General features: G+C 43.9%; 1 protein-coding gene across 1 annotated transcript in view; it reads right to left on the minus strand.

Annotated features, from left to right (window-relative positions):
* Positions 1–27163, minus strand: part of AGPS (alkylglycerone phosphate synthase) — a 192825-nt gene that overhangs the window by 100924 nt on the left and 64738 nt on the right. The window contains exons 6-11 of the mRNA XM_088461206.1: positions 26218–26289; positions 25371–25450; positions 21362–21442; positions 9543–9668; positions 4677–4785; positions 1362–1489 (exon numbers count right to left, since the gene is read on the minus strand). Of these exons, the coding sequence (XP_088317332.1) occupies positions 1362–1489; positions 4677–4785; positions 9543–9668; positions 21362–21442; positions 25371–25450; positions 26218–26289 (596 nt within the window). The remainder of the gene's footprint in view (positions 1–1361; positions 1490–4676; positions 4786–9542; positions 9669–21361; positions 21443–25370; positions 25451–26217; positions 26290–27163) is intronic.

Raw genomic sequence — 27163 nt, forward strand, 5'->3', positions numbered from 1 at the left:
ATGGAATAATAAATAACCTGCCAAAGCCATTGATGTGGGGCTCTATTGGACTGACCATCATCAGGTTCCATGCGTGTACAGTACATCAGTACAGTAGTCAGACAGGAGTAATTATAAGGAGATCAGTAAAAAAAAAAAAAGAAGCCTAAATAAGGAATTAACAACCGATAAACTGGAATGTCATCTATAGACCGGGGTTTTCCAAATCCAGTCCTCAGGGAATTCTAATGACGCTTTTCCACCAAGATCCCGGGACACTGAACACTGGTTTCAAGCTTTGTCATAGCGTCTTGGAGCCCATTTACACCGCAGACTGAACCCGGGATATTGCTGGGGTTACGGCTCTCCCTATGCTGTGAATGAGAGCCAGGTTGGATTACCCAGGATACCAGTTTCCACTGAGCCTTACCCAGGTCTTACCCACGTAAAACCCTGCCCGAGACCCGGGAGGAATGCCGGGTCTGCCGACCTGGGATTTTTTTCCTAGGAGCCTTATCCACTGAGCCCGGACCCGGATTGACATGGCACTAACCCAGGTTTCAGTGGCAGTGGAAAAGGAGTAATACAGTGCATGTTTCCCAGAGATTCACAAGTGAAATAATTAGAACCACCTTAGGATCTTTTCAAATGTGACAGTCAGTAAAGAACACACCTGTGCTCCAGCAAGGAGATATAGAAAACATGCACGGTCAGGGTTACCCGAGGACTGGAGTTGGGAATCACCAAGTTGGAGCTTTGAGAATCACCAAGTAATTCTTAACTTGAGACTGCAAACTTCTGACTCATACCTGGCTTTATTAAATCTGGCATGGAAAGAGGATACAGACTGTTTGCGGTTACACAAAATTACAGCTCAGTGTAGACAAAACAGAAAACCAGGACAACAAAAGGGTACACGGAGACCTATGAACAAATGTCTACTATATAGTTAATGCTTTCTGGGGAATCCCAAGAACATGTGTTTGACATACCAAAGATGGCTACATACATGGCAATATATGGTAATCATCTGCACTATATAGCCTGCTAAGAAATGAGATTATGGAACTAATGGAAAACATGGTATGCATCCAAGTTCCTTGCTATCAGATGCGTGAAATTAATGAACATACAAAATCTTTAATGTGATCCAATAGTTAAACATGCAATTCCAAAAACAAAATCAAGCACTTGCTCATCTATACCAGTGGTTCTCAATCTTAACCCTTAAGATTGCCAACAGGTCATGTTTTCAGGATTTCTGTCTGTGGAAGAAGAATACCTGTGCATGAATAAAGACAGCCACAAAACATGACCTGTTGGTGGTTCTTGAGGACTGGAGTTGAGAGCCCCTGCATTATACCACAATTTTTAAAGCTCACCTGTCTTGCAACTTCTCTTAAGCAGGCCACACCTCTCTCAAAGTTTGGGAAAACAACTGAGCCGTACTTCTGATATTCTGGGACAGGTCTAATTTTAATCGTGACTTCTGTTACCACTCCGAGAGTTCCTATGATTATAAAGAACAACAAGCAGTGTGTATGGTGACATTGCTGAAATCACTAGGTGCAAACCGGTCAGTAATGGTGATTAAGGGCGGAATTCAATTGTTTTCGCGGCCCGCATCTCCCGTCTAAAGTGACAGGAGATCGCGGGCCGCTATTCAATTGTGCCAGCTTTTCACGCTGATCGCACCCAAAGTGGTCGGGTTTAGCCGCGTAAATCGGCTAACCCCGACCAAAGTGCTGGGCGCGATCGCGAAAAGTGATGTTTGGGCGCCCAAACAGGACACTTTTCGCACATTTCAGCTCTCATCCCCCAGGGGCTGCGAGCTGAAATGTAGCACTTGGCACCAGATCGTGCCCGACAGGAGCAAGAATAGAATAGCTCCGTCAGGCGCGATAGGGGATGAGAAGAATTGAATTCCACCCTAAATGTTTCACAAAATTACAACTATGAATTGAAAACTTGCAGGATGAACGTTTAGTATTTACACATTATACGAAAACTGCGTGCCCACAAGTTACTATATATACCATATGCTAAGTATATAGAAACGGTGTGTGCTGCAACGAAAGGGAAAATAGTCAATGTACACGTGTCCTTACACAGGTTTGCTGCAGTCGCGCCAAAAAGCCACTCTCGGCGCGCCAGGTCTTCAGAGACTCTGCTGGCGTCAGGCATCTTTTTTTGCCAAAAGTGCGATTTCGACGATATAGCCGATACTTTAGTTTTAAAGCGCTAATTAGATTTAACCACAACCAAGCTTTAAAAAAACAAAAACAGAAATTGTCCCATTTTAGTGCAAAAGGAATTCCATGCTGGGGGGGGTTTCATGTAAAGGGCCGCTTGGATCTACTCCTGTTGGCTTGTAAGCATCAGAAATTCTTTAGACCTCACACATAAAACTGGTGTCTTTAATCTTTCTATAATCCTATTTCCTGTAAATTTTATTTGTTACGTTGCTTGCCTTGATATCACATTAGAGCAGTTACAAAGTGACAAATTAAAAGTAATCACAATGAGAGTCAACTTTATTGAGTGCGGTGTACAATTTATACTCATCAATTTTCCCCAGGAAGAGAATATTACAGGTGGAATTCACAATGATGTATGTGCTGAAGAATGCAGATTAATTTGATATATATACGTCTACAAAATACATAACGGTAAGAAACCTGCGGAGAGGAGCTAGTTTATCCTCGCAGCTGAAGCACCGAGTGCACATATTAAAAGCACTGAAGCTGAAGGGTTAAAAGGTTATGGTGACAATATTAAATGTTATCCGCAAGGTCAATGGGCTATAAATGCCACAGGAACTGTAAGGAGGATTTAAGGGGCTGTGAACATTATAACTATGCTGTAAGATATATAACTGATGTAATTGTATTATACTGCAATATAACTGTCAACGCCGTAAATCTGAACACTCTGCATTCTTAAATAAAAGAAAAAACGTATAACAAGTTTTGTCATAGAGATGCCTAAATTTGTTGTTTATTTTTTTTTTATTCATTCTCTTAATTCATCACCTCGAATGGTGGCTGCAGCAATTTGTAAAAATTATTGATATGTCCCAATTTGTCCTCTGGGGGAATAAAAACTTTAGTAAACAAATACTCTGCACTTTTTACATATCTTCATAAGAGTGGGTCCTTCAGGGAAAACGACCTTATAAATCCTGTACAATTTCCTTCTGTGCTACAAACGGTTTGGGATCTCTTTGTGCTAAATGTATCTCTTAACGGGTGTAAATGGTTATAGAGGTTTCTTTTTAATCTTCTTTCCTGGGGTAATATTGCGTAAATTGGATTAATCTGATTTCATGAATAAGAGCCCACTGCTTGTGTACTCACCGTCACTGAACGTTCATATTAGAGCATGCATGGCAGAATAATATCTCTATGCCAGAAACATCTTATCTGGAACAACCGAGACATCAGACAGGCTTTGAAGTTATAGAAGGGGGCGTGGTTAAGTGTTGGGGGCATGGCTGCACCCTATCTGCATAGAGGGTGCTTGTGAGGAATGTGTACTGAATGGGGGCCGTTGCTCTGCCTCCCAAGCTGACCCAGGTCCCCAACGCCCCTCCCAGACACGCCCAGGACAGAGTGATCCGTACCCCCTCCCCTCTCAGTAACCCCCTGGGGACAACCTTATAACTAGCATTGTGTGTAGTATACAGCCATGGCCAAAAGTTTTGAGAATGACAAGTATTGGTTTTCACAAAGTTTGTTGCTTCAGTGTTTTTAGACCTTTATGTCAGATGTTACTATGGTATATTGAAGTAAAATTACAAGCATTTCATAAGTGTCAAAGGCTTTTATTGACAATTACATTAAGTTATGCAAAGATGAATATTTTCAGTGATGACCCTTCTTGTTCAAGTCCTCTGTAATTCGCCCTGGCATGCTGTCAATCAACTTCTGGGCATACTGACTGATGGCCGCCCAAATATTGACTGTTTACATAACTTAATGTGATTGTCAATAAAAGCCTTTGACACTTATGAAATGCTTGTGATGTTACTATGCTATACTGAAGTAACATCTGACAAAAAGGTCTAACAACACTGAAGCAGCAAACTTTGTGAAAACCAATACATTTGTGTCATTCTCAAAACTTTTGCCCATGACTGTACATCTTTGAAACCTGGCACATATAGCAACTGGGTAATTTATACCTTTGATTTTTTTGGAGTTTATAGAATGATGTGCAGGGTTAGATGGGCGCTGATTGTACAAGAACTATCACACTAAACAAAACAGCCAGTACATGGGTTTTACAAAACAGAAGCAAGGCTCTTCTGTCATGTGCAGGCCCCATCCTGAGAACAAATCACCTCTGTAACTCATCAGCGTAGCTAACAATTATCCCCCACACTCCTCAGGCATAAGCAGGTGAGAACATTGGCACCATGACATGTACTCCTGAATCACTGGTGGCAATGGTAAGCATGGCAACACACAGACAGGTGGTCAGGAGACACAGAATTACATTTCATTTTTGACAGACAGGAGAAAACACACAACATTTTACACATTTCCCTTATTGCAAGTAGACAGACAGCTTCTGATCAGGTACAGACAGACCACTCACACTTTACCGCCGTCGTTGAACGAAACACCACATATTGCTGAACGCTTTATGCGGAAAGAGCGCTTTAGTGATAAAAGACAATTACAATAGGCAAGTACCTTCAGATCCCATAATGAAATGATAAATATCTGGTCCTGTTGACATCCGAGGCCCCTGGCAGCTTTTTTCAACGATGCCTTTAGGAGTCACCACTTTTAAGTGCACCACCTGCAAAAATATTACATACAGAAATGAGACCTGAATTAAATAAAAAACAAAATAAAGAAAAGTGTATAGAACAGGTAGGTATATAGATATTCACTATATATAAAATTGTGTAGTAAGTATGAATAAAGCTGACCACACACAGAGAATGCGCTCGATGAGCAACTGGTCTTATATTGCAGCATATGTGGCCTATAAACGACCATGATGCCCAATAGATCAGATCACTATCATGCACATTGGTAAACACCGTCTGAAGATGGCAGCCGACGTTCTGTTCGCAGTTGTCTCCTGAAAACATCAACAGGCCCAAACCATGGTAGAAGTGACACCCCCATATGGTCCAGGGAGTGCAAACCTTTTATCTCGGCCACAATGCCTGCTTAACTGCCATACGTAAGGATCAGCCTATCTGTGTCACCCCTGTCTGTCTGCCCCTCCCCTTTAGAATGTAATCTCTTAGAGCAGGGCCCTCTTCCCTCATGTGCTTCTCCTTCCCTTACTTATACCATCTACTCCATACTCCCTACACCAGCACCTAACCCTTTGTTACTGCCTCCCTGCTGCTTATGTGAGTGTTAGGACTGCTGATGCAGCAATGTGTTTAAACCATGTACTTGTCCTGCATTGTTCTGTACTGTAAGTCACTGTTTTCTTGTTTTTACTAATTTGTGTGCTTTGTTAGGTGCTGCGGAACCATTGTGGCGCCATATAAAAGGATAATAATAATAATTATAGTTATTGTAAGCAATAAATCACATTACCCCAAAGCCTGCCAATGCCTTTTGATGTGGGGGGAACCAGTGCTCTGTCTTGTGACTGCAGAACCTCTTTGTGCTCAAATTGCACTACAGCGCAGCACCGCAAGATTGGACATTGAAAGTGCAGGACAGAATGCAAAGATGACCATGGAGTGGATGTTCAAATCTGTGTTGAGTTGTTAGGGCTGCTCAGTAAAAGTTTGCATTTAATATAACGTATCCGCATGTACAGAGCCGTATCATACAATACGCAACTTAAGTTTCTACATAGGGCCCAGTTGGCACAAAGGGGCCCAAATTACTCTAAGGGGCATATTCAATTAGTTGCGAAAAGTAGAGTACTTTTTGCATGCCGGACTTTTCTCAATCAACGTTGGTTTTCCATGCAGAAAAGTATTGCGCGCGTCCCTGCTTTCGCCGTATTCAATTAGAAATCAACGAAAACGCACCCGGAGAATTCGGACCTGGCGAAAAGTACCGTCAAAAATGGGGAAAGCACTCTGTACCCCCCAAAAAGCTGCACTAACATAGGGGATCACTATAGGCGAGTCCTAGTACCCCTAATAAAGCAATTCTGGGTACTTTAGTTCTCTCAAGTGCTTGCCATTAGCTTCTTTGCATAAGTGGTGAAGAAATAACTAGTCCCAGCAAATTTGGGGTACATGAAAATGGGTGCTAGAATATTTAAAAGTTACTAATGTGAAGTTTAAAAAAAACGTTAAAAAAACAAATCACCTGCAATCCCAAAACCACCTGGCGCATACTTGGGGGACCCCCCTGGAATCTTTTCATTAGTTTTCAAGTTTGTCCCCCAACTTTGAGATTTTATCACCCCCAAAATGAAAGTGCTTTTTTGGGGTGTTCTTAAGTATTTTTTAAACTTTTTTTTGACATAGTTTACCTTTAGGGGGGCTGTCCCAAGAGTGCGGAGTGGTTTCCGGATGTCTGCAACCCAAAAATCCCAATTCTGAACTTTTTTTCCCAACTGCTATTCATAGGTGAAACTTTTTTGCCAGGTTCAATGCACTGACTTTCCGCACCGACGAAAAATCTCAACAATTGAATACGTGGATAAGTTTCCGCTGGCGAAATGACGTCATCAGCTAAACTTTTTCGCCGAAAACAGCTTTTCGCATCTAATTGAATACGGCCCTAAGGGGTAAATTGACTAAAGTGATCATTTTTAGAAGTAAGCTTTAGAAGAGATGTTGCCCATAGCAACCAATCAGATTCTAGCTATTATCTTCTAGAAGGTGCTAGTTAAATGTTAAGTAGAATCTGATTGGTTGCTATGGGCAGCATCTCTTCTAAAACTCACTTCTAAAAACACTCACTTTAGTAAATTTACCCCTATAACTTATTATGTTGAGATTTTTTGATAAACAGAGAGGAAGAAGGGGGCTTAAATTACTATCATGACTAGGGCATTATGGAGTGTTAATTATGCTCTGCTTGTGCATTATATTGGAACATAAATGCTTTAGTGAGGAAAACCCCCTAATAGTTAAAAGAAAAAAAAATGTAAATAAAATAACTTAAAAATATTAAGCATTCATTTGCAGATAAACGAGAACGCTGTCAGTCCATGCTACAAAGGAATCACAGTAAGTTCTTTCAGACTCTAGGAAGACACAGTAACCAGTTCCCGATATACAGTAACACTGCTGTCCCTTATTCAGTCATTCATCTGCCAAGCCATTCACTGCAAATTCCAAGATAAATTCAAAACTAGTAGAGCAGGCAACACATAGTTAATATATTTCATTTTAAAGATCGCTTCCATGGTATCCTCAATCATCTCTGCCAATTAAAAACATCTTCTCGCCCTGGAGACACAGCAATTGATTACTCATTTTTAACCTTCCTTAAATGAGTCCCTCTTTCAGGAAAACATCCAGATTCTAAATCCTCGATACATTTATCAGTGCCTGCACAATGACTTTAGAGCCTGTACAGAGTAGGTCTGGTGCACTGGGAAAACAGCGAACACATCCTTGTTAATCAATGCATCTACATTGTGTTAACCAGAGACCTTTTTTGCCATTTAAAATAAACTTGGAAAACGGTCTAGTGCCGAAGAAAAACTAAAAATGTCTATTAGAGAGGGAATGCCTCACCGAATGGCTTGGGTACAGATCACAAGACCTTTCTTGCGAAACCAATATATGCTATAACATGTCTGATAGAATATAAACAAAATGATTATTCCCTGAAAAACAGCGCTATTAACGTACAAACTAACGCACATCACCCTGGACTCTGACAAAGCACTAAATAACCTATTTGTAGTGGCACCTCCTATTTACTTCCTATTTGCTTTAGCCATACAGTAAAGCGCACACCGCTAAGGGCTTGCGTGTCTGACACATTGCTCTACTATATATGTATAGGCTAAATAAAATAATACCTGCGGTAGAAAAACAGATGCCCTATACTTACAACAGTAAGAACCTCTTCAAGGATACAAGCAAAATACGTGTCTGGGCACCTCAACGGAAATTGTACTTATAGCTTTTATAACCCTGTAGCAATATAGTGCACTTCTCTGTAGCTATTCTAATTTTTGGGGATTATTCATTACATGGTCTCCAGGGCATTTAAAATACGCAGATAGCCTTCCTAAGTTTACATCAGCTACAATATCTATTTGCAGGTGATCATGGGGTTATATAAAAGAAGATGATTTGGATACCTGAAAATGAAGCCATCATTCTATCCAGTACATCAGTATCATTCAAATGAAAGCTTGTCTTTCTTAAATACATCAGGGACTGCTATGATATCATATTAATGTGGAAATATAGACTACAAAACTGATCAGGCATTATGCTCTATATATAAGCTAACTAGGCATTATTTAGGCTTAATCCTTTCTGTATTTACTAGTATACTGTGGTTGTAATTGTTACATTGTATGGAACCTGTACACACAAATGTTTAAGAAGTATACAAGCTAAGCATTTTATGCAGCTATATTTGGTGACCCATTCTTAATAGCCAAGATGCAGGTAAAATGAAAAATGATAGGATACATGACAAAGCCCTTTGAGAGCAACTTAACCGAGTAAAGTGCTGCTGTGGTGTAAAGCGTCTGACTCTATAGCATGCCCTTATGTCCTCAGATCCTCAAAACAGCAATAAAACAACTTATGTGGGACACCGGCAATGAATACATCAGTAAACACAGGAGCCGGACAGGGAGATCAGGTCATACTGTCACCGTTACACAGGTGTTTACGGCAGGAAAAGGATGTTACTGCATTATCTTTGTATTTTAGCACAGGGCCTCCCTTTAATATATAATTCCTTAAAGGATTTCATTTAATAACATATATAGTGCTCAGAGTTCTAAACATTGGAGCAAGTTACTCTTGAACAGATGGCGAATGCGATCCACGCCGGCTTGATGTGCCCCCCTGACGGTGCCGCAGTAGCTCCTCCCACTGACATACACCTGGCACATCTTCAAGCAGGCATTGGGATTGCATGTCATGGAACAAGGATTAAGCGCTATCTGTATAAGTTTTACATTATTTGGGCAATATTTAATGTGTCCTGTATTGTTAGACCGTAACATTGGGCTAATCTGAATCTCAAGACTGCGGCCGTCACTTTAGGATTTCCATTTTGATGGACCTTTTTATGTTAAAATATAAAGTAATAAAATATGAATCATTTCTAGGAGCATAATGTCAATTTACTGTACAACATGTGAATTTTTTATTACATAACATCACAACTATAAACCAAGATGACAAGTCTGAGCAGCATTAATACTATGTATACATTGGAGATGGTGGCCTAACAGCCCCCCCTCCACCGAATAGATTGTATTATAGAACGCTCATAATACAGAGGTCTGCATGGAAATCGTATTTAGTACATCATTAGACATGGGAAAAGATCCCAAAGGAAGGAAATTCTGATGACTATATCCTCCAGACCACAATGAAGAAACAGTTGGTGCGTGTGAAAGCAAAAACAGCGGAACAACATTACCAGATCTTCAATGTTTCCGTAGATGTTCTTCTTCATGCCCGATGCCCGTGTAGCTACCCAGCCTCCCAACGTGCTGAACTCCATGGAGTCTGGCTCGTGACCCGTGCAGTATCCACGTTCCCCAAGCTGACAGTAGAAGAAATTAAAAGTATCAGACACTGGAAATAGAGATTACAAACTACTTTATAAAGGTGTCGCAACCTGTAACTTTGTGCTAGATGTTAGTGCACTGATAGGCAACAGGTGGACCTCCGAGCCTTCACCTGCGGCGCCAAACTCCTTCCGGCTCTGAGGTCAGGTTTGCTTGTTATAGCTTGTGACACTTGTTTATCTTACATTAAAATGCTAGGTGAAATATTACTCCATTCAATTTGTGGTTTTCTCTTAGTACAGATACAAACAATGATGTGAGGCCCTTTAGAAGGATAGGGGGTCACCCATACAGCCCCTGAAGCGTATCAAGTTGTCTATCATTGTGTCGGAATAAAAAAGCTGGAGTTGCAAGGTTTCCTATATGGTAAAGGAGAAGGAGGACGGGGAGGGGAAGGGGTGTTTAATAGTTCACATTATCAAAACAGAGACCCATACTAGAAATGTTGTTTTACGGAAGCTGCTTTGTTATCTGAAATCACATGATTCCTCGCAATTTTCTATTCTTAACGCATACAGATGTGTCCTCACTCGTCTTTGTTGCAGTGGTGCCAAACAGCCCCTCTTAGCGCACCTGGTCCTATGAGACTGCTAGTGCCAGGCATTTTGCAAAAATGCGTTTAAGTCGCAATGCGATGCAACTAGGATGCACCAGGAGACTGTACTGATTAATATTATATGTGACACTTGTATATATCTGTGTGTAACTGAGTCTCTGAACCAGCATGCAAAGTGCTACGATACAGCAGCCACTGCTTTTTTTCTAGGGGTGAGCGGGTTCGGTTCTACTCGGTTCCGTTCGGTTTTAAAAACAGAATCTTATTGGCTATCCAAAACTCGTGACAGCTCATAGCCAATAAGATTCGTTTTTTAAATCCGAACGGAACAGAGTAGAACCGAACCCGCTCACCCCTACTTTTTTCCACGCCAAGTTCGTTTACAGTCTCAGTCGCACACAGATGTACAACAGTCACATATCAAATTAATCAGTAGTCTCCTGATACTAGATGCATTGCGACTTGGATACATTTTCGGCAAAAAATAAAAAAAGCCAGACTTGATGGCGCATTCACACCAGGAATACCGCGTTGCATGGTGCATTGAGGCTGGATGAGCATGGACACATCTGTAAGTCGCTTGAGCACTTACAAAAGGGTGGCATGGAGGCAGCCGTCAGGTGCCACAATGCCATTTATCCAATTCTTACTCTTTAGGTTTCTCTCTAGACAGTGACTCCATGAGAACGAAACCTGCAGTGAAACTAGCAGCCCGGTTTTGGTAACTGTGGGGATAACAGAGGAAGAAACACTCTGCATATCTGTACACAAAGCACATGTCCTTGGGTTGTCATCCCCTTGCACCATATTTGAAATAAATAGACCTGTAAGAGATCATCACTAACAGAATTGCAAAAAAGTTTAACCAGAGTGCCTCCCCTTCAGCCTAATCTCCGGGATGAAAAATAAAGAGTTATGGTAGACTTACCTTTGTTAACTCTTTTTCTTCGAGGTCCACAGGGATACCATGGGGAAATGTGGTTGGAGTGATCCAGGCACCAAAGTGTTAAAGCATTCAGCTCCCAGGATGCCTCAGGTCCTCCTCCACATATACCCCGCCCCCAGCCATAGGCATTCAGTTTTGCAAACAAGCCCAAGGCAGGAGAAGGAGGGACAATATACACCAGAACCACTCCCACACAAAATGAGGGGATCCGTGATCGAAAGAAAAATTACCCAATGCAGTCAGGTGCATCAGGGTGGGTACCCTGTGGACCCCTATGGACCTCAAAGAAAAAGTTAACAAAGGTAAGTCTACAGTAACTATTATTTCTTCTTCAGGGTCCATAGGGGGTCCTCGGGGATACCATGGGGATGTCAAAGCAGTTCCCCTAAGGGTGGGGACGCTCCTGAGCAGAAAGGAGAATCCGCCGCCATAAGGAAGCATCCTGAGAGGCAAAGGTGCCAAAAGTGTAGAACCTAAGAAAAGTGTGGACAGAAGACCACGTGGCTGCCTTGAACAATTGTTCAGCAGAGGCAGCACAACGAAACGCCCACGATGGTCCCACAGACCGAGCAGAATGTGCTGTTGCCGTGTTTGGAACAGGGAGATCAGCCTGTGTGTAAGCCTGAGAGAGAGTCATATGCAATCATCAAGCCAGAGTTTGTTTGTTAGATAGCCAGCCTCGTTTGTGAGAACCATACAACACAAAAAGAGTGTCTGATTTTCTAAAAGAGGTTTGTACAATCCACATAGATACAGAGAGCACGAATCACATCCAGGGAGGCTTCACCTACAGAGAGGTCTGAAGACTGGAAAGCTGGAACCACAATCTCTTCATTCACATGAAAATGGACATTACCTTAGGAAGGTAACTCGCCCGTGTACGGAGGACAGCTCTACCCTGGTGAAAAATCAAAAGGGGAGTGACAAGAGAGCGTTGCCAAATCAGAGACTCTGCATGCAGAGGAGATAAGGAGGAGAAAAAGTGCCTTCGCTTTCAACCATTTCAAATCTACTGAGACCAGAGATTCAAATGGTGGACCAAACTGACAGCGCAGAAATCTGTAGTCGGGGTGGCCAGGCGGAGACAGAGGTCTAACCCAGCCTGGAGAAAAGCAAGTACCCGGGAAACCAAAAAAAACCTTAGGGTCATACTTTCTGTGGAAACACCATTTACCAAAAGAGTGCCAAACTCTGTAATAGATGCAGGAAGGTTTTCATGCTCTAAGCATCGTCTGAATCACATAGCTGGAGAAACATTTGGCTCTTAAGATGGAAGTCTCAAGAGCCACACCATCAAAGACAGACGAGGTGAGTCCGGATGCAGGCAGGGACCCTGCGCTAATAGATCTGGCCATAGAGGAAGAGGAAACTGAATGTCTATGGATAGATTCCTTTTGTCGGTGAACCAATGGCGCCTGGGCCAAGCAAGAGCTACCAGTATTACTGTGCCACCTTCTTGCTTGAATTTCCTGAGGACCCTTGGGAGGAGGGAAATCGGAGGAAAGAGGTACACCAGCTTGAAGTCCCCCAGCTCACTGCCAGAGCGTCTACTAAGGCGGCTGAGGGATCTCTGGCCCTGGACCTGTACCTGGGGACATTGTGGTTGTGACGTGAGGCCATAAGGTCTACGTCTGGTAGGCCCCATTTGATCACCAGGAGTCGAAAGACTCCCGGGTGGAGAGCCCACTCTCCGGCATGTATGTCCTGATGACTTAGGAAGTCCGCCTCCCAGTTGAAAACTCCTGGGATGAATATTGCCGAAATAGCCGGAAGATGACGTCCTGCCCAGATCAGAATGTTTGCCATTTCCCTCATGGCTGTCTGACTTAGTGTGCCTCCTTGATGTTTGAGATAGGCTACTGTGGTCACGTTGTCAGACTGGATCTGGACCCGCATGCCTTGGAGGTGGTCCTGTGCCAGAATAAGCGCTTTGTATACTGCACAAAGCTCCAGGATGTTTACGGGCAGGTGACTTTCCCGATTTGTCCATCTTCCCTGAAAGACATGATGACCTGTCATCGCCCCACATCCACGAAGACTGGCGTCCGTGGTGAGGAGCAGTCAATTTGGAATCCAAAATGGGCGACCCATGTCCAGAAGAGACTTTTGTAGCCACCATGAGAGAGAGAGAGCTAAACCTCCGGAGTGAGAAGGATCCTCTGGGACCGCATTAGATGATGCTGCCCGTTCCGCTGGGAGAGAATCAATTGTTGCAGAGGCTGGAGTGGGACGGAGCATATTCCACCATGTCGAAGGTGGATATCATTGACCCCAGGACCTGCACTGCTGATAGAATGTATACCCTTCGCTTGCGGAGTAAATTACACACTCGCAATAATAGAGCCAAAATCTTGTCCCCTGGCAGAAACACCCTTTGTGCCTGAGAATCCAGCAATGCCCCCCCCAGATGTAGCATCCGCTGTATTGGAGAAAGGGAGGACTTCTTACAATTGATGATCCAGCCGTGCGTCTGTAGGCAGGCAATGGTTAGTTGGAGATGGTGTTGTAAAACAGCTGGAGACTGTGCCAATATCAGGACGTTGTCCAAGTATGTCAGTATTCTGACTCCCTGAAGCCTGAGGTGGGCAGTCATAACCACCATTATTTTGGTGAAGACCCGACGGGCCATTGATAGACCAAAGGGCAATGTCTGGAATTGGTAATGCTGTTGCAGGACAGCAAACCATAGAAATTGTTGGTGAGATGGCGCAATAGGCACATGCAGATACGCATCCTGAATGTCCATGGAAGCCATAAAATCCCCAAGTGTCATCGCCAAAATAATTGACTGAAGAGTCTCCATATGGAACTTGGGTACACGAATAAACTTGTCGAGGGTTTTCAGATTTAGAATAGGGCAATGAGACCCATTTGGTTTCTAAAACAAAAACAGATTGGAATAATAACCCCTTCCTTGTTGAACCTAAGGGAACTGGGATTATCACCCCTGCCCGCAGCAGGGAGTAAATGGCCTCCTGTAGGGCCAAGGCCTTGATACAATCTGATGGGGGAGTTGTACAGAAAAAAAAAAAAAAAAAAACTTCTAGGGAGGATGCTTCTGGAAGGTGAGGGCATACCCCTGAGAGAACACTTCTCGGACCCAGGCGTCTGTTGTTGTTTGATGCCAGTAGTCCGCAAAATAAAGAAGTCTGCCTCCCACCCTGGGATCCCCCAGGAGGAAACCCACCCCATCAGGCAGAGGGTTTGTCGTCCGGCTTGGAGGTTGGACGTCTGACCGGCCAGGACCTCTTAGTTTGCTGCTTGGTGGTCCTGCGAGAGCTAGACGGTCTGGAGAAAGGCTGTCCTTTTGCTCTTCCGAGGGCGAAAGGACCGAAAAGAAGACTGCCTAGACTTTGATGTAGCTGTTGATGGCAGACCAGCAGATTTTGAGGCTGCCAGAGTAGCCACCATCTTATACAATTCTGCGCCAAAAAGTATGTTTCCATAAAAAGGCAAGGATTCCGATGCCTTCTTGGATCCAGCATCTGCTTTCCAGGACCTTAACCAAAGGGTTCTACTAGCAACAACGAAGCTGCCGATGCTTTAGAAGCCAGTAGCCCAGCGTCTATTGCAGCTTCTCCCAAATAGGAAGCCGCTTCCTGTATGTGGGAGATATAGGTCAGCTGTTCTCTGGTAGCATTTGGTAGAGTATCTTCCAATGCCCCCGTCCATTCTTCAACAGCCTTGGATACCCAGGTCGCAGCCATAGCAGGCCGAGTAACATCTCCAGACAATGAAAACACTAATTTAAGACATATTTTAATTCTTCTATCTGTAGGATCTTTAAGGGAAAATGCTGACAGTATAGGCAACGTAGCACTCCTGACTAAATGTGTCACATAAGCATCCACAGTTGGAGGGATTTTCCATTTAGTACATTCAGTAGCTGGGAAAGGATACAAATGTGCTAATCTTTTAGTAACATGGAACCATTTATCAGGGGTACTCCATGATTCCTCCATAAGTTCAGTGAGTTGCTCAGACTTAGGAAATTCAGCTTTTACCACCTTCTGGTATTTAAACACTGGAGCCTTAGGTTTAGGAGCTGTCTCATCATCCTCTGTATTTAGGATTGATTTGACCGCCCTCACTAAAGAAGGGACATCCACTGTAGAAGGATGGTCCTCCTCTCCTGATATAGACCCTTGAGAAGAACCCGGCACATCATCTGACTCATCTGAATCTAGATGCTGAGCAGACTGATAAAATGATATCATCCGCTTAGGCGCTTTAGTGGCTACCGGTCTGTTCGCCTGCAACATGCAGCAGCTGACTGAGCCATACTCTGACTTGAGTGGGCATAAACATCCATCCAGGAAGGATGTATAGGGGGAACAAACATAGCAGGCTGGAACTGCTGTTGGTATCCCATCATGGGAGGCAGCGTGGGAGTAGCCAAACTGTCCACTAGCTGCGTCATAACCTGAGACAAGGACGACACCCAAGATGGCTCCTGTACAGGAGCTCGTAGACTGGACTGGTGAGGTGGTTCTTTATAACAAATAGCACACAAACCATCCTGTATAAAATCCTGAGAGGACAAGCCCGCCAAACAGCTTTTACATGAAACCAGCACAGAGGCCTCAGGGCCTGATTCAGAGCCGGACGCTATTTGCGCTCGCTCGTTCAGAAAAAGGGGCCGGCTATTTAAATTGAGCGCTCGCTCTTTGCGGTCTGTTGACGCCTCTATGTCTGAGCGAGCGAACGAAACATGCGCTCGCTATTTTGAAAAGACGCCCCCAGGACGATCGCATCATACGTCATCTCCGCTATTTATTAGATTAATCGAGTACATCGAAAGGCGTCTGAACTGCTCGCAGTGCTTGTGGTTGGATTTTCCTACCGCAATCATGCGAGTTCAGGCTAAGAGACAACCAAGTGACATGGTCGATGACGCTGCTTTGTTAATTATGCACACCCTTAAAACGCCCGTTTTGACCGTTTGGCACGCCTGCGTTCGGATCTCCACTCCCCGTTTTCAAGCACCTTCCCCTGTTACCACCCACAAATGCCTCATCCTGTCACTCAAATTAGCAGGCACTCGCAATTTTGCGAACACACGTTTTCCGACCACACTGACTGGTTGGCGCATGCGCATTAGGACCCATATGCATGCGCAGATGTGCGAACATCGCTCTGAGCGAACGAGCGGCCACTTACGAGCGGCTCTGAATCAGGCCCTCAGTTTCCAGTTTACCCTTATTCTTAGACATAATAAATAAATGCAAATATGACTGCCTTCACAAACAATAAATATTAACTACAATTTGGGAAACAAAAAAATAAAATAAAAAATATTTCCCACACACCTGTAGCAAAAGGGTTAAGGAGAAATAGTAGTGATAGTTATACCTGGCAGTACATGAAAAATAATAGCAGTAAGGCAGTAAGCACACAGCAGAGCTAGCAAAAGTCACATACAATGCATATATAATATACTTACAATGGGCCCTGAATCAAACTACTCAAAACACAAGGCTTGGTAAAATTTTGAGCGCTGTATAACCTGGCCTCTGGGGAGAGGTATACAGGGAGACTAGACCCAAACCTCCTGAGACCAGCAGCTTCAGCACAACAATGATAGTGGTTGCTAGGCATCTCATATACAGAGGAGGGTAGGCAACCCAGTCGGGTTGAAAACCTCAGCTGGATCGACGTCTGGGCTGGGGGAGGGCCTGTCGGAGACAGCCTACCTCCCCTATGCTGTATTAACCCCCCAGGTGTGCTGGCCTTATAACATGGCCAACGCCACTGGCACCGACGCCAGACTGACTTGCCCCGGTGGTCTACTGGGGGAGCGGACGAAGCGGTCACTCCACTACAGCAACCTCTGGCAGGTCTCCAACCTCCGGAGGTACGGACTGCCATGTGGTTCCCCCCCGAGCAGGGAACCATCTATAGATCAGGCTACACCACAGGTTCTCAAACTCAGCCCTCAGGACCCCAAACAGTGCATGTTTTCCAAGTCTCCTCACAGAATCACAAATGAAATAATTAGCTCCACCTGTGGTTCTATTAAAATGTCTCAGTGAGTAATGAATACACCTGTGCACCTGCTGGGTGATCTGAAAAATGTGACCTGTGTGGGCTCCTGAGGACGGAGTTTGAGAACCACTGGGCTACACTGTCATGAACAGAGTGGTTTTAAAGAGGGTAGACAATTTATAGAAATACATTTTGGAAAAATATCATTCATATTACACAGATGCAAAACTTCTGGTTTAAAAAAAGAAAAAAAAAAGTGTAAAATGAAAATGCTGTATTGGGAATAGTTATACAATGGAGAATTATGCTATATGTCTGAACACCCACACAAAGCAAAAAGTGTGCATGCTCATGAATCTCTTATGTGGAATCTCCTGAGTAATCACTGTTTTTCGGAGAACAGTACCTAGCATCAATGTTTTACAACTAACTCTTCCTCCTTTCAATAACAGAACTGCGTAAGCCCTAGGGCAGTTTGTCATATACTTGTGCCGACATCTGCAACATCAACCAGGAGATGTATAGTGTTAACCCAGCTTTACACGATATATCTTCCAATCTTGCGATCCACGACAGATTGCAAAAACCATCGTATAGCATGTACGGGCAAATCCACTCAATTCATTGTCTGATGAATTGATAGGTCGCTTTTATCCATCTAATGTGCTGCACATCAGAGAGGACAATTCCGGGGACTATGACAGTATTGTTATATGAAGCATGTGATGATATATCGCACTACAACGGATCGTACAGTGTATACGGCGACGCAATGTATCGTTATGTTGCATTGCCGAGTCACATTGTTTAGTTGTGTACCCAGCTTAAGAGTAGTCTGCAGGTATGAGATGCTGTATTTGTCCATTGCATGTACTAAAGGATCAGTCTGCAAACCTGGATGAATAGCTTTTAAAACGCGCTGATGTTGTTACTAGTTTGGTGAAAGTGGGACAATTTAAAAATATATCCTCTATGCAAAATAAGTCTTTGAAACAGGGGGTTCAAACACAATTCTCACCATTACAATAATTAATATAACAAAGACTAAAATATCGATTTCACAACTATATTCTAGGCAAACCTACGAACAGCAAACCGTATGTTAAAAAGAACCACAAAACAATCCTGCTAACTCCATCTAAATCTTCCCAATAAATAAAGTCGTTAATCTCTTGTTCCCTTTCCTCTAATGTGATATGCAGCAGCCTTTACTAAAATGTGAGCAAATTGCCTGCACTTAATTCTCTCAAGGACTGATGTGTTTTAATGTACAGCCATCTGGTTGGGCTTCCTGTATGCAACAGCACCATCTATTAGTGATGCAGATCATGCATTCCTGTACATTAAATAGTCACTTGTTCCTCATTTTTCTATATTAGCTTGGCTTTGCCATCTGTACGGCACCTGAGTTGGAATAGACGCTCTTAAACTGTAAGAAAAGCGAGCAGTCCCACTGAAATCATTTTCGAAGCTCAGCAGTCTTGCATCAAATAGTACAGGCTCGGCCATCTGTGAATCTGGAGTTTACTGTATATTGGGTTATCAATCAGAAGTAATCAATTTTGGTTAGCGGAGAATTTCCGCTCTGGTAATAAGTCAATAAGAGATGTAAAATGTGTCAAGAGCGATTTTATTCATTTACACAGACCTTTGATAAGCAGACAAACTGGTGGTCTAAACGTTGGGTGGTATAGAGGCACAGTGATGTTTCTAGGACCTAGTGTACCTGTACGTTGTACTTTTATAAATATTGGTTTAGCCAACAAAATGGCTGCCTCAACAGGAAGTAGGCCAAAGGCGCACTGGACTGCAGAGAACTGTAAGAGCAGAAGTCTTGGGAACGACAGAGTGCACACTTTATACAAAATAGAGTTGTGTAGGTCCACCATATACAAACCTTATACCTGGACATAATGCACAAGTTGCTATACAAATTTAAAAAACATTCAAAACCAGACTGGGCTTTCCCTGACATGGTCGCATCTGATGCGACCAGCCAGACACCCAGTGGGCAGCTGCCAGAAGATAACTTTCCAGCAGCCGCCAATCTCGGAGGGACCTCCCAGTCCCTCTGCAACCTAGTATCCTACCTGTGTGCTGGAAGCAGTAATTGGGCAGAACGGCGTCGGTGGCAACCCCATCATGTGGCTGCAGAGAAGACTGAGTAGCTGCCAGGAGAATGGAAGCAAGCAGCACGCGGTCATCATCCCCGTTACATATAAACATCAGAGCCGTGACCTCAAGCTGACTCAATTTTTCGATATATCAGAAAATTTATATATATTATAACAAATTTTAATTTTTTTTTTTTTATATATATATAGTTATTATAGGTAATTTCATATGGCAGTCCCATATCAATCAAGACTCTCCAGTTAGGAATGGCATACCAGGGATGGCCACACACCATCGATGGTGTTCAAACCATTGGTGGGCTATGATTGATGACAAATGGTTTTGCTACCACTGATAGGCACCGATACCACACTATCAATGGCTTTATAACGAACTCCTTTTAGAACTTGCAGTTAAGCATTATAAAGAGGGAGCACTGTATAATAAGAACAGGTAGATTCGATTCATGGTGCCGTGTTCCCATTCCTCGCGCAAGATGCAATTCTCTATAACATTTGGAATATTGGATGGCTTACCGTTTGCAAGGCAGACTTTTGGGTTTATTTAACAAACTGCATTTTTCAAAACTTTTTGCTGCTGGATTTATAGCAGAAATAATATTGCATAGAAAAGACGATCGGTTTTAGATTTAATATTACTGCCACTTTGAATTTCCTAACAAAACCGCAGAAAGAGTAGCAGTTTTAGAAAACCCTGCTTAGTAAATAAACCCCCTTTAATCCTTCAGCCTATACATCATTGATCATCTTAGAAGACAGAGGGCCTGGTTCAGACCAGCTCGCTAAGATGCATACTATCGCTGTTGCCGATGGTATGCCGCGTGCGCAGTGCGCATAGCTTAGCGATAGTTCACAATGCACTCACTCGCTGCGCATAGACAGCCCAGCAGAGTGAATGACAGGGGAAGCCGTTTGTAGGTGGCAACAGGGGTTGGCCATTAAAAACAGGGGGGGGGGGGGGGGGGGATGGAGGTGCAAACGCAGTTGTGCCTGAGCATCTCAGCTGCGTTTTAGAGGTGCGCATAATTATAAGGCAGCGTCATGGTACACGTCACCTGGCTTGTTTTTACCCTGAAGTGCTCGCGGTGCTTGCGGCAGGGTATGGTCAACCTCAAGCGCTGCGATCGCATCATATGTACCGATGGTTGCATACACTTCCTGGACATGACGTGCACAAGTGGGCGTCTTAAGACTGTCTGGTGGGTGTCTGCATACACTATGTCATAGCCCTATAACAAATACTGGGCGTGCTAATGCATTGCTGTGCGATAGCAGTGCCTATGCAATTTGCATACACATCGTGCGAGCGGCTCTGAATCAGGCCCAGAGAACGGAAAATGCATCCTATCATTTCTGGACAATGTACTAAGACATTACTGAACAAGCAGAGAAAGTGGAGCGTTCACATATCTGGAAGGTAAATGAAAAGCTAGATAAATTAATGTTAGTTTTCTCCACCCCCAAACAAGCCGGTATCCCGATATTCTTTAGCAATGTGCAATAAATCGCACTGGAGAATTATAATTAGGGATGTGCAGGCTCGGATAGGTTCGAGTTTGCACGTGGAGTTCGGATTTTTCCCTCCAAAAAAACGGAACTCAGAAAGAGGCAAAACGTCATCTTACATGGACGAACATCATCATTCCTGGACTTGGAATGATGATGTTCGTCCATGTAAGATGACGTTTTGCCTCTTTCTGAGTTCCGTTTTTTTGGAGGGAAAAATCCGAACTCCACGTGCAAACTCGAACCTATCCGAGCCTGCACATCCCTAGTTATAATACACATATACAGGCCACTTTAGGTGGCCCCAGCATTCATTTACTATTCTGTTCACTCATTTCTATGGTCGTGCAGAGGCAGCAAGATTAAGACAAATGGTGCAATGTACCTCATAAAGGCAAAGGAAAAATGTGTATTAAATATTCCTCCTCCATCTGTATGTTAGTCTTCCCAGCTGGCACAAAGACTGAACAATGCATTATAAGGTTAGTACATACACAAAAACAGATATTTCTGATAAGTCTTTTTCCTCCAGTCACTCACCTGCTTTTCTAGATCCTGACCAGTGATACCGGCTTCCACATGGGCAGTCAGGTTCTTCTCGTCTATCCAGAGGATTCTGCTCTGTGGTGATAAAGACAAGTTTAGTGCCAATCATATTATAACACACATAAAATGGCAACATTATGGGCGCAACGCCGTATACGGCCGCAAATTGTGAGTTTTAACAAACGGCTAGTGCGCAGAAGCGAGTTTCCACAGTTTTGTGCATCTCTGGGCCAGGTGTCTCCTTGCACAAAAAAGGGCATTTCAGGGGGTGGTGTTACAAAAGGTTGCCACTAATCTCGTTGACATCAAAATGTCGACATGGAAAAAAAAGGTTGACGTGACAATAGTTAGACAGTGCAGAAGGTCAACATGTTCAAAAGGTCGACACATACTGTACATGGTCAACTTTGTTTATTTTTCTAACCATAATCTCTAATCCACCCCCCCTAGTGCCTAACCCTGACCGCCGGGGTAAGTGCCTAACCCTAAAACAATAAATAATATTTGTGTCGACCATTTCCATGTTGCCCTTTTGAAACTGTCGACCTTCTGTAAGATCAACATTTTCCCATGTCGACCTGCTGCTGTTGACATTTTGTATAGAAACCATTTCAGGGAGGCAACGTTGCAGTCCCGCGCAAGAGATCTGATTCGTGGGAGTGTAACCAGAGGCGATTCTGAGTCGTGCGTACGGAGAAGGGAGGAGCGTTTCTAACGGATCCCTTGCACCCAGCATGGGGCTGCTGCACGTGATGATACTAATGATGCAGGCGTGGGCAGAAAAGCATTGGATGGAGCAGCTTCCCACTTGGAGCTCTACGGATACTTGCATCCCGCAATTAAAGCCAATTTTGCATTCGATTCCATATCAGGCCGTCTATGCCTACTTAGGATGCTGTGATTCTCACATATTCAGCTGATTTTTTTGCCATGTTATTAAACAAGAGAATTATTAAATTAAAACATTCAACTCAACGTTCACAATCTAAACAAAGGAATGATTTGCGAGACAGCCACCTGGTAATGAAAGTGACAGTACGTAAGGTGGTATTACAGACCATCATACATTTCATTACAAAAGATTGTATCGCGTGTAAAATCCCGTCTCCTGCTATAATGAAGCAGTGCTGTGCTCTACAAACTGTGCCTACTACAAACACAGAACACAATGATCACTGGCAACTGTTTAAATCAATAGATGGACCTGAGGGCTGCTAGATTTTTATTGGTTAGTGCATGAAACAAATGCCAGTGTGGACCAATAGTGCAGCTACTATAGACACAAACAAGCTCTATGATCAACCACACAGAGAACGCAGCTGAAAATTGACAAAGATTCAACTGTTCAAAGGCAGCACACAGGTACCAGATAGCCATGAGGGGTATGTATGCTCACAGATACAAGCACAGAAGAGACAACAATGATTCAGGCATGTTCAGGTGCTAGGGATAAGGGAATGCCCCCTAAAGAAATGACACCAGCCAGGGAAGACAACCTAACCGGTCAGCGTTTGCATTTCATTGTACAGAATGGCGTCACTCACATCCATTGTATTGAACTGTGTGCACACACTCTCGTATATGTACGTATGTATGTGTGAGCCTATGGTATATGTGTGTATGTATAATAAGTACGTGGAGAAATGCCATAGATCTAACATGGTGAATGCACTTGTAATAAAATATGATTAAACACATCGCATATGACATCTAAAAGAGCTTTGTGCAAGCAGTTCAACACTTAACCTTGATCTCTAGATGCTTCCTCTGGAAAGAAATAAAAACACCTCGGACCTCACACACCTCACCCCGGCCTGTCAAGGACCTCAGGACAGGAAGTGCCGCTCGTTGATTGAATGTTCAAACCAATCATAAAAAGAGAGCCCACCTTGAAAAGTTTAAAAGTGGCTAAATAAAGCCATAAGCTCCAGTGAAATGATATCTGTTTACACCGGGAGCAGTAGATTAATCACATGTGCACAGACGAGACTGCCAGGTCACTGATGTGCCAGCCAAAATACTTGGAATTACCTTTAAAAAATGCTATGATATGCTCAATGCGTCTTTGTGCGGTTTTATACTGTTTATTGAGCTTGCTCTGGTCTATGTTTCTCGCATGCAGAAAAAGAGATAAACTTTACTTGACCTGGCCAATTCCACTAACAAAACATATCATCAGTATAAGATATCACCTGCAACTACTCTATAGCAGATAGAACATAGCTTGAAAAAAAAAACATGGATAGGAATATTGAACACCCTACCAGGGACTGAGCAGGGACAATAACTGACCGTACAAGAGGAGGAAAAGGTGAGGAAGACACAAGCCAGGAACAGAAAACATAAATGCCTACGAGAACGATATTTAAGCAGGTCCAGACGGACAAATTTCTATTTTGACAGCAATTTGGCAGCGGCCTAAGGACTTTTATTTTACAGCTGCCTCCTATTCTGTATCCCCAAATACATACCACGAATGTACTTACCAAGTCACGCACGTTTTCTTTATTTTTTTTTATAAACATTGCTCCTAGTATTTACTTCTATTCCTTCACCGTGCTGAGTAACTTCATTATTGTAAAACATTTCAAGTTGCCAGGCCGGTGTCATATGAATAAACGCAATTAAAGGAATGCAATTCAGCAGCAATTAAGATTAAAACACGGAGTTGCCAAATTATTTTTGGCTTTGGGAGCACATACAATGTGGGCTTGTGCGGTCTCTATGGCAGAGCTGCTTTGTAGTTCTCATCTGGCTGTACATTAAAGTCACAGGGCCACTGATTGATACAGTTTACACTAGGAGTAGGTGACCCTAAAGGACCACTATGGATGTAACATCATATAAAAAGGGCTATTAATAACATTAACAAAAACATGTGTAAAAGTAGCGAGAGGCCAGGGGAGCAATATTGTGTGAGGTCATAACAGTAATCCAACTGCGGCTCATACACGAGGCGGCTTTCTATGCGCAGGTAGTAGGTTCTGTCTGAGATGCATTCCCAGCTTGGGGAGCACAGCATGGGGAACACTTTGAAGAATAGGTTGGCGGAACACGAGCATTAGGTGTGAGCTCGGACGGACCATGCAACCCAGTAAGGACATGCTGCTGTTATATTCATAGAGAACACAGAACAGGCCGAATATACCACGGGCAGTGTGCATGTGCTAAGGCAGGCCTGGCCAACCTGTGGCTCCCCAGCTGTTGTGAAACTACAAGTTCCAGCATACCCGCCCACTGATCAGCTGTTAAAGCATGCTGGGACTTGTAGTTTCACCAACGCTAGAGGACTGTGGGCCTGATTCAGAGGTGGACACAATACCGATGTTTGTGGAGTTGATCGATAATTTTGTATTGCGCATGCGAAGTTGGATTACCGTTGGAGGTCGCAGTCGGAGTGGGCGTTCGTGGGTGGTAATGGAGGGGGTTCCGTAATTTTCTCAGAAGTCACATACAAAAACACACCTCTATTAGTGACTTCTACTGTCACTTCTCATGGATGCTCACTGGCAAAATAAAATATATTTTAGATGGGTTGTGTGCGGGATGCCGCCCCTCAGGATCCAGACGCCGACATCCAGACAGGGTTAGGATACCGACACCTGTCGGTAGGTATCCTAACCCTCCCTCCCCGGTGCCTGAACTTAACCTCCCCCCCCTAGTGCCTATACCTAACCTTATCCTCCCCCCTTAGTGCCTAACTCTCCCCCTAGTGCCTAACCCTCACTCTACCGCTAACCCAGCTACTTACCTTCAGGATTCCGGCGGTCGGGATGCGCATCCCATTTTAGACATGGGGAAAAACAGCTTAGAAATGCTTCACACTGCTGTATCCTTAGTTACATAGGTTATTGTTAGCCACCTTCTGATGTGTGTCCTCTCACACAGGGGAGAGGGTCAGGCAAATGAGAAAACGCCAATGAACAAGTATAGAGCACTTCAATCAGCACTGTGACACATGAGCGCCACGTTACAAAGCATCTAACCTTATTCGCACATTTACCATTTGAGAAGTATCCAATGAGACAATGGTTCTTTTCTCATCTTCTGGACACTCCAACGCATTAGATACACTTGTCCCACCTAACAGGAATAGAACAAAGCAGTTTATAACATCTCCAAACTTGATATTCATTTTCCAGATAGCTAAATATTTATCAATAGCCAGTTTTGGATGCAGCGTATCATGGTAGGCCGCTGTCCTCTTATTTCCTTCTACCTTTGACTACTTTTAATGCCACAAAAACTCAGCCTGCCCAAGCCACCCTTACTGGCGTATGTGCTACAGGGGGACCCGGGGCCCTCCCGGCTACAGGGGGACCCGGGGCCCTCCCGGCTACAGGGGGACCCGGGGCCCTCCCGGCTACAGGGGGACCCGGGGCCCTCCCGGCTACAGGGGGACCCGGGGCCCTCCCGGCTACAGGGGGACCCGGGGCCCTCCCGGCTACAGGGGGACCCGGGGCCCTCCCGGCTACAGGGGGACCCGGGGCCCTCCCGGCTACAGGGGGACCCGGGGCCCTCCCGGCTACAGGGGGACCCGGGGCCCTCCCGGCTACAGGGGGACCCGGGGCCCTCCCGGCTACAGGGGGACCCGGGGCCCTCCCGGCTACAGGGGGCCGGGGCCCTCCCGGCTACAGGGGGACCCGGGGCCCTCCCGGCTACAGGGGGACCCGGGGCCCTCCCGGCTACAGGGGGACCCGGGGCCCTCCCGGCTACAGGGGGACCCGGGGCCCTCCCGGCTACAGGGGGAACTCAGGGATGCCTAGATCCTTTGCTTTTTAGCAACACAATGAAATTTGGGAAATCGCAATATAACTAAAAAGTTTGTCTAAATACACTCATACACTTACCGCCAAAAGGTATAATGCACACATCATATTTACTGGCCAGGTCTACTATCCGAAAAACATCTTCGTGACAATCTAATGAAACAAAGTGTAACATACAATTTTGTGAAGGCTTTATTAAAATACCTGGGGTTATTACATGAAATGCAGAACATTCCCTTGCTGAGAAAGGTTTCCAACTGTAGTAACTTAGGAATTCAAAACCTTAAGCTGGCCATGCACTGTGCGATCAGCAGCGAAGAGACAAGGGCAGGAATAAAGGCCCAATATTAGGAGTACGATGTATGGAGGCGATATCCATTCACAGTATGAAGCAATCTGAACAACGGTTGGGTGGCTAGGACGGGTTTGATAACCAAACAATCCGGACTGTTTTTCAGCCTGTGAATTATTATAATTATCAGGTCCATACACTGAACGATCATCGTTTGGTTGTCTGGTTTGCACGATTATCGTGCAGCATACGGCCAGCTTTAGTTTGGACTGAATTATCAAGTGAAGAAATTGTTTCACAATCTGCATATACAAATAGAAACACACACAACATCCATTCGACTGGTTCGATCAGACACATACACTATATACTACACTCATCTAAGCATAGGGTTACAGGGTACAATTGTGCACTACCACTTTGCCACCTCCCCTGCAAGACCTTCATTTGAATTTAAGGAATTAGTTGTTTCAAGCTTAATTGCATAAAACAGCAATATAATTAAGTCAGCTAATATTTAACAGTCTTCATTCTGTTTAATTAATGTACAATGACTAATTTGGCTATTTTGAATGGGCCTTAAGCTATTTGTAAAGTTAACCTAATGCAATTAAATAGCAATACTGATAATGGCATGTTTAATAATATTTAACCATTACTGTTGTGTAGACTGAAATTACTACACTCCTAATTGCTACTTTGAGTCACAATTCTGCTTAATTGCCACTATCTAAT

This window comes from Taudactylus pleione, unplaced genomic scaffold (assembly GCF_031769625.1).
Source record: "Taudactylus pleione unplaced genomic scaffold, aTauple2 ptg001027l, whole genome shotgun sequence".
Classification (NCBI taxonomy): Eukaryota; Metazoa; Chordata; class Amphibia; order Anura; family Myobatrachidae; genus Taudactylus; species Taudactylus pleione.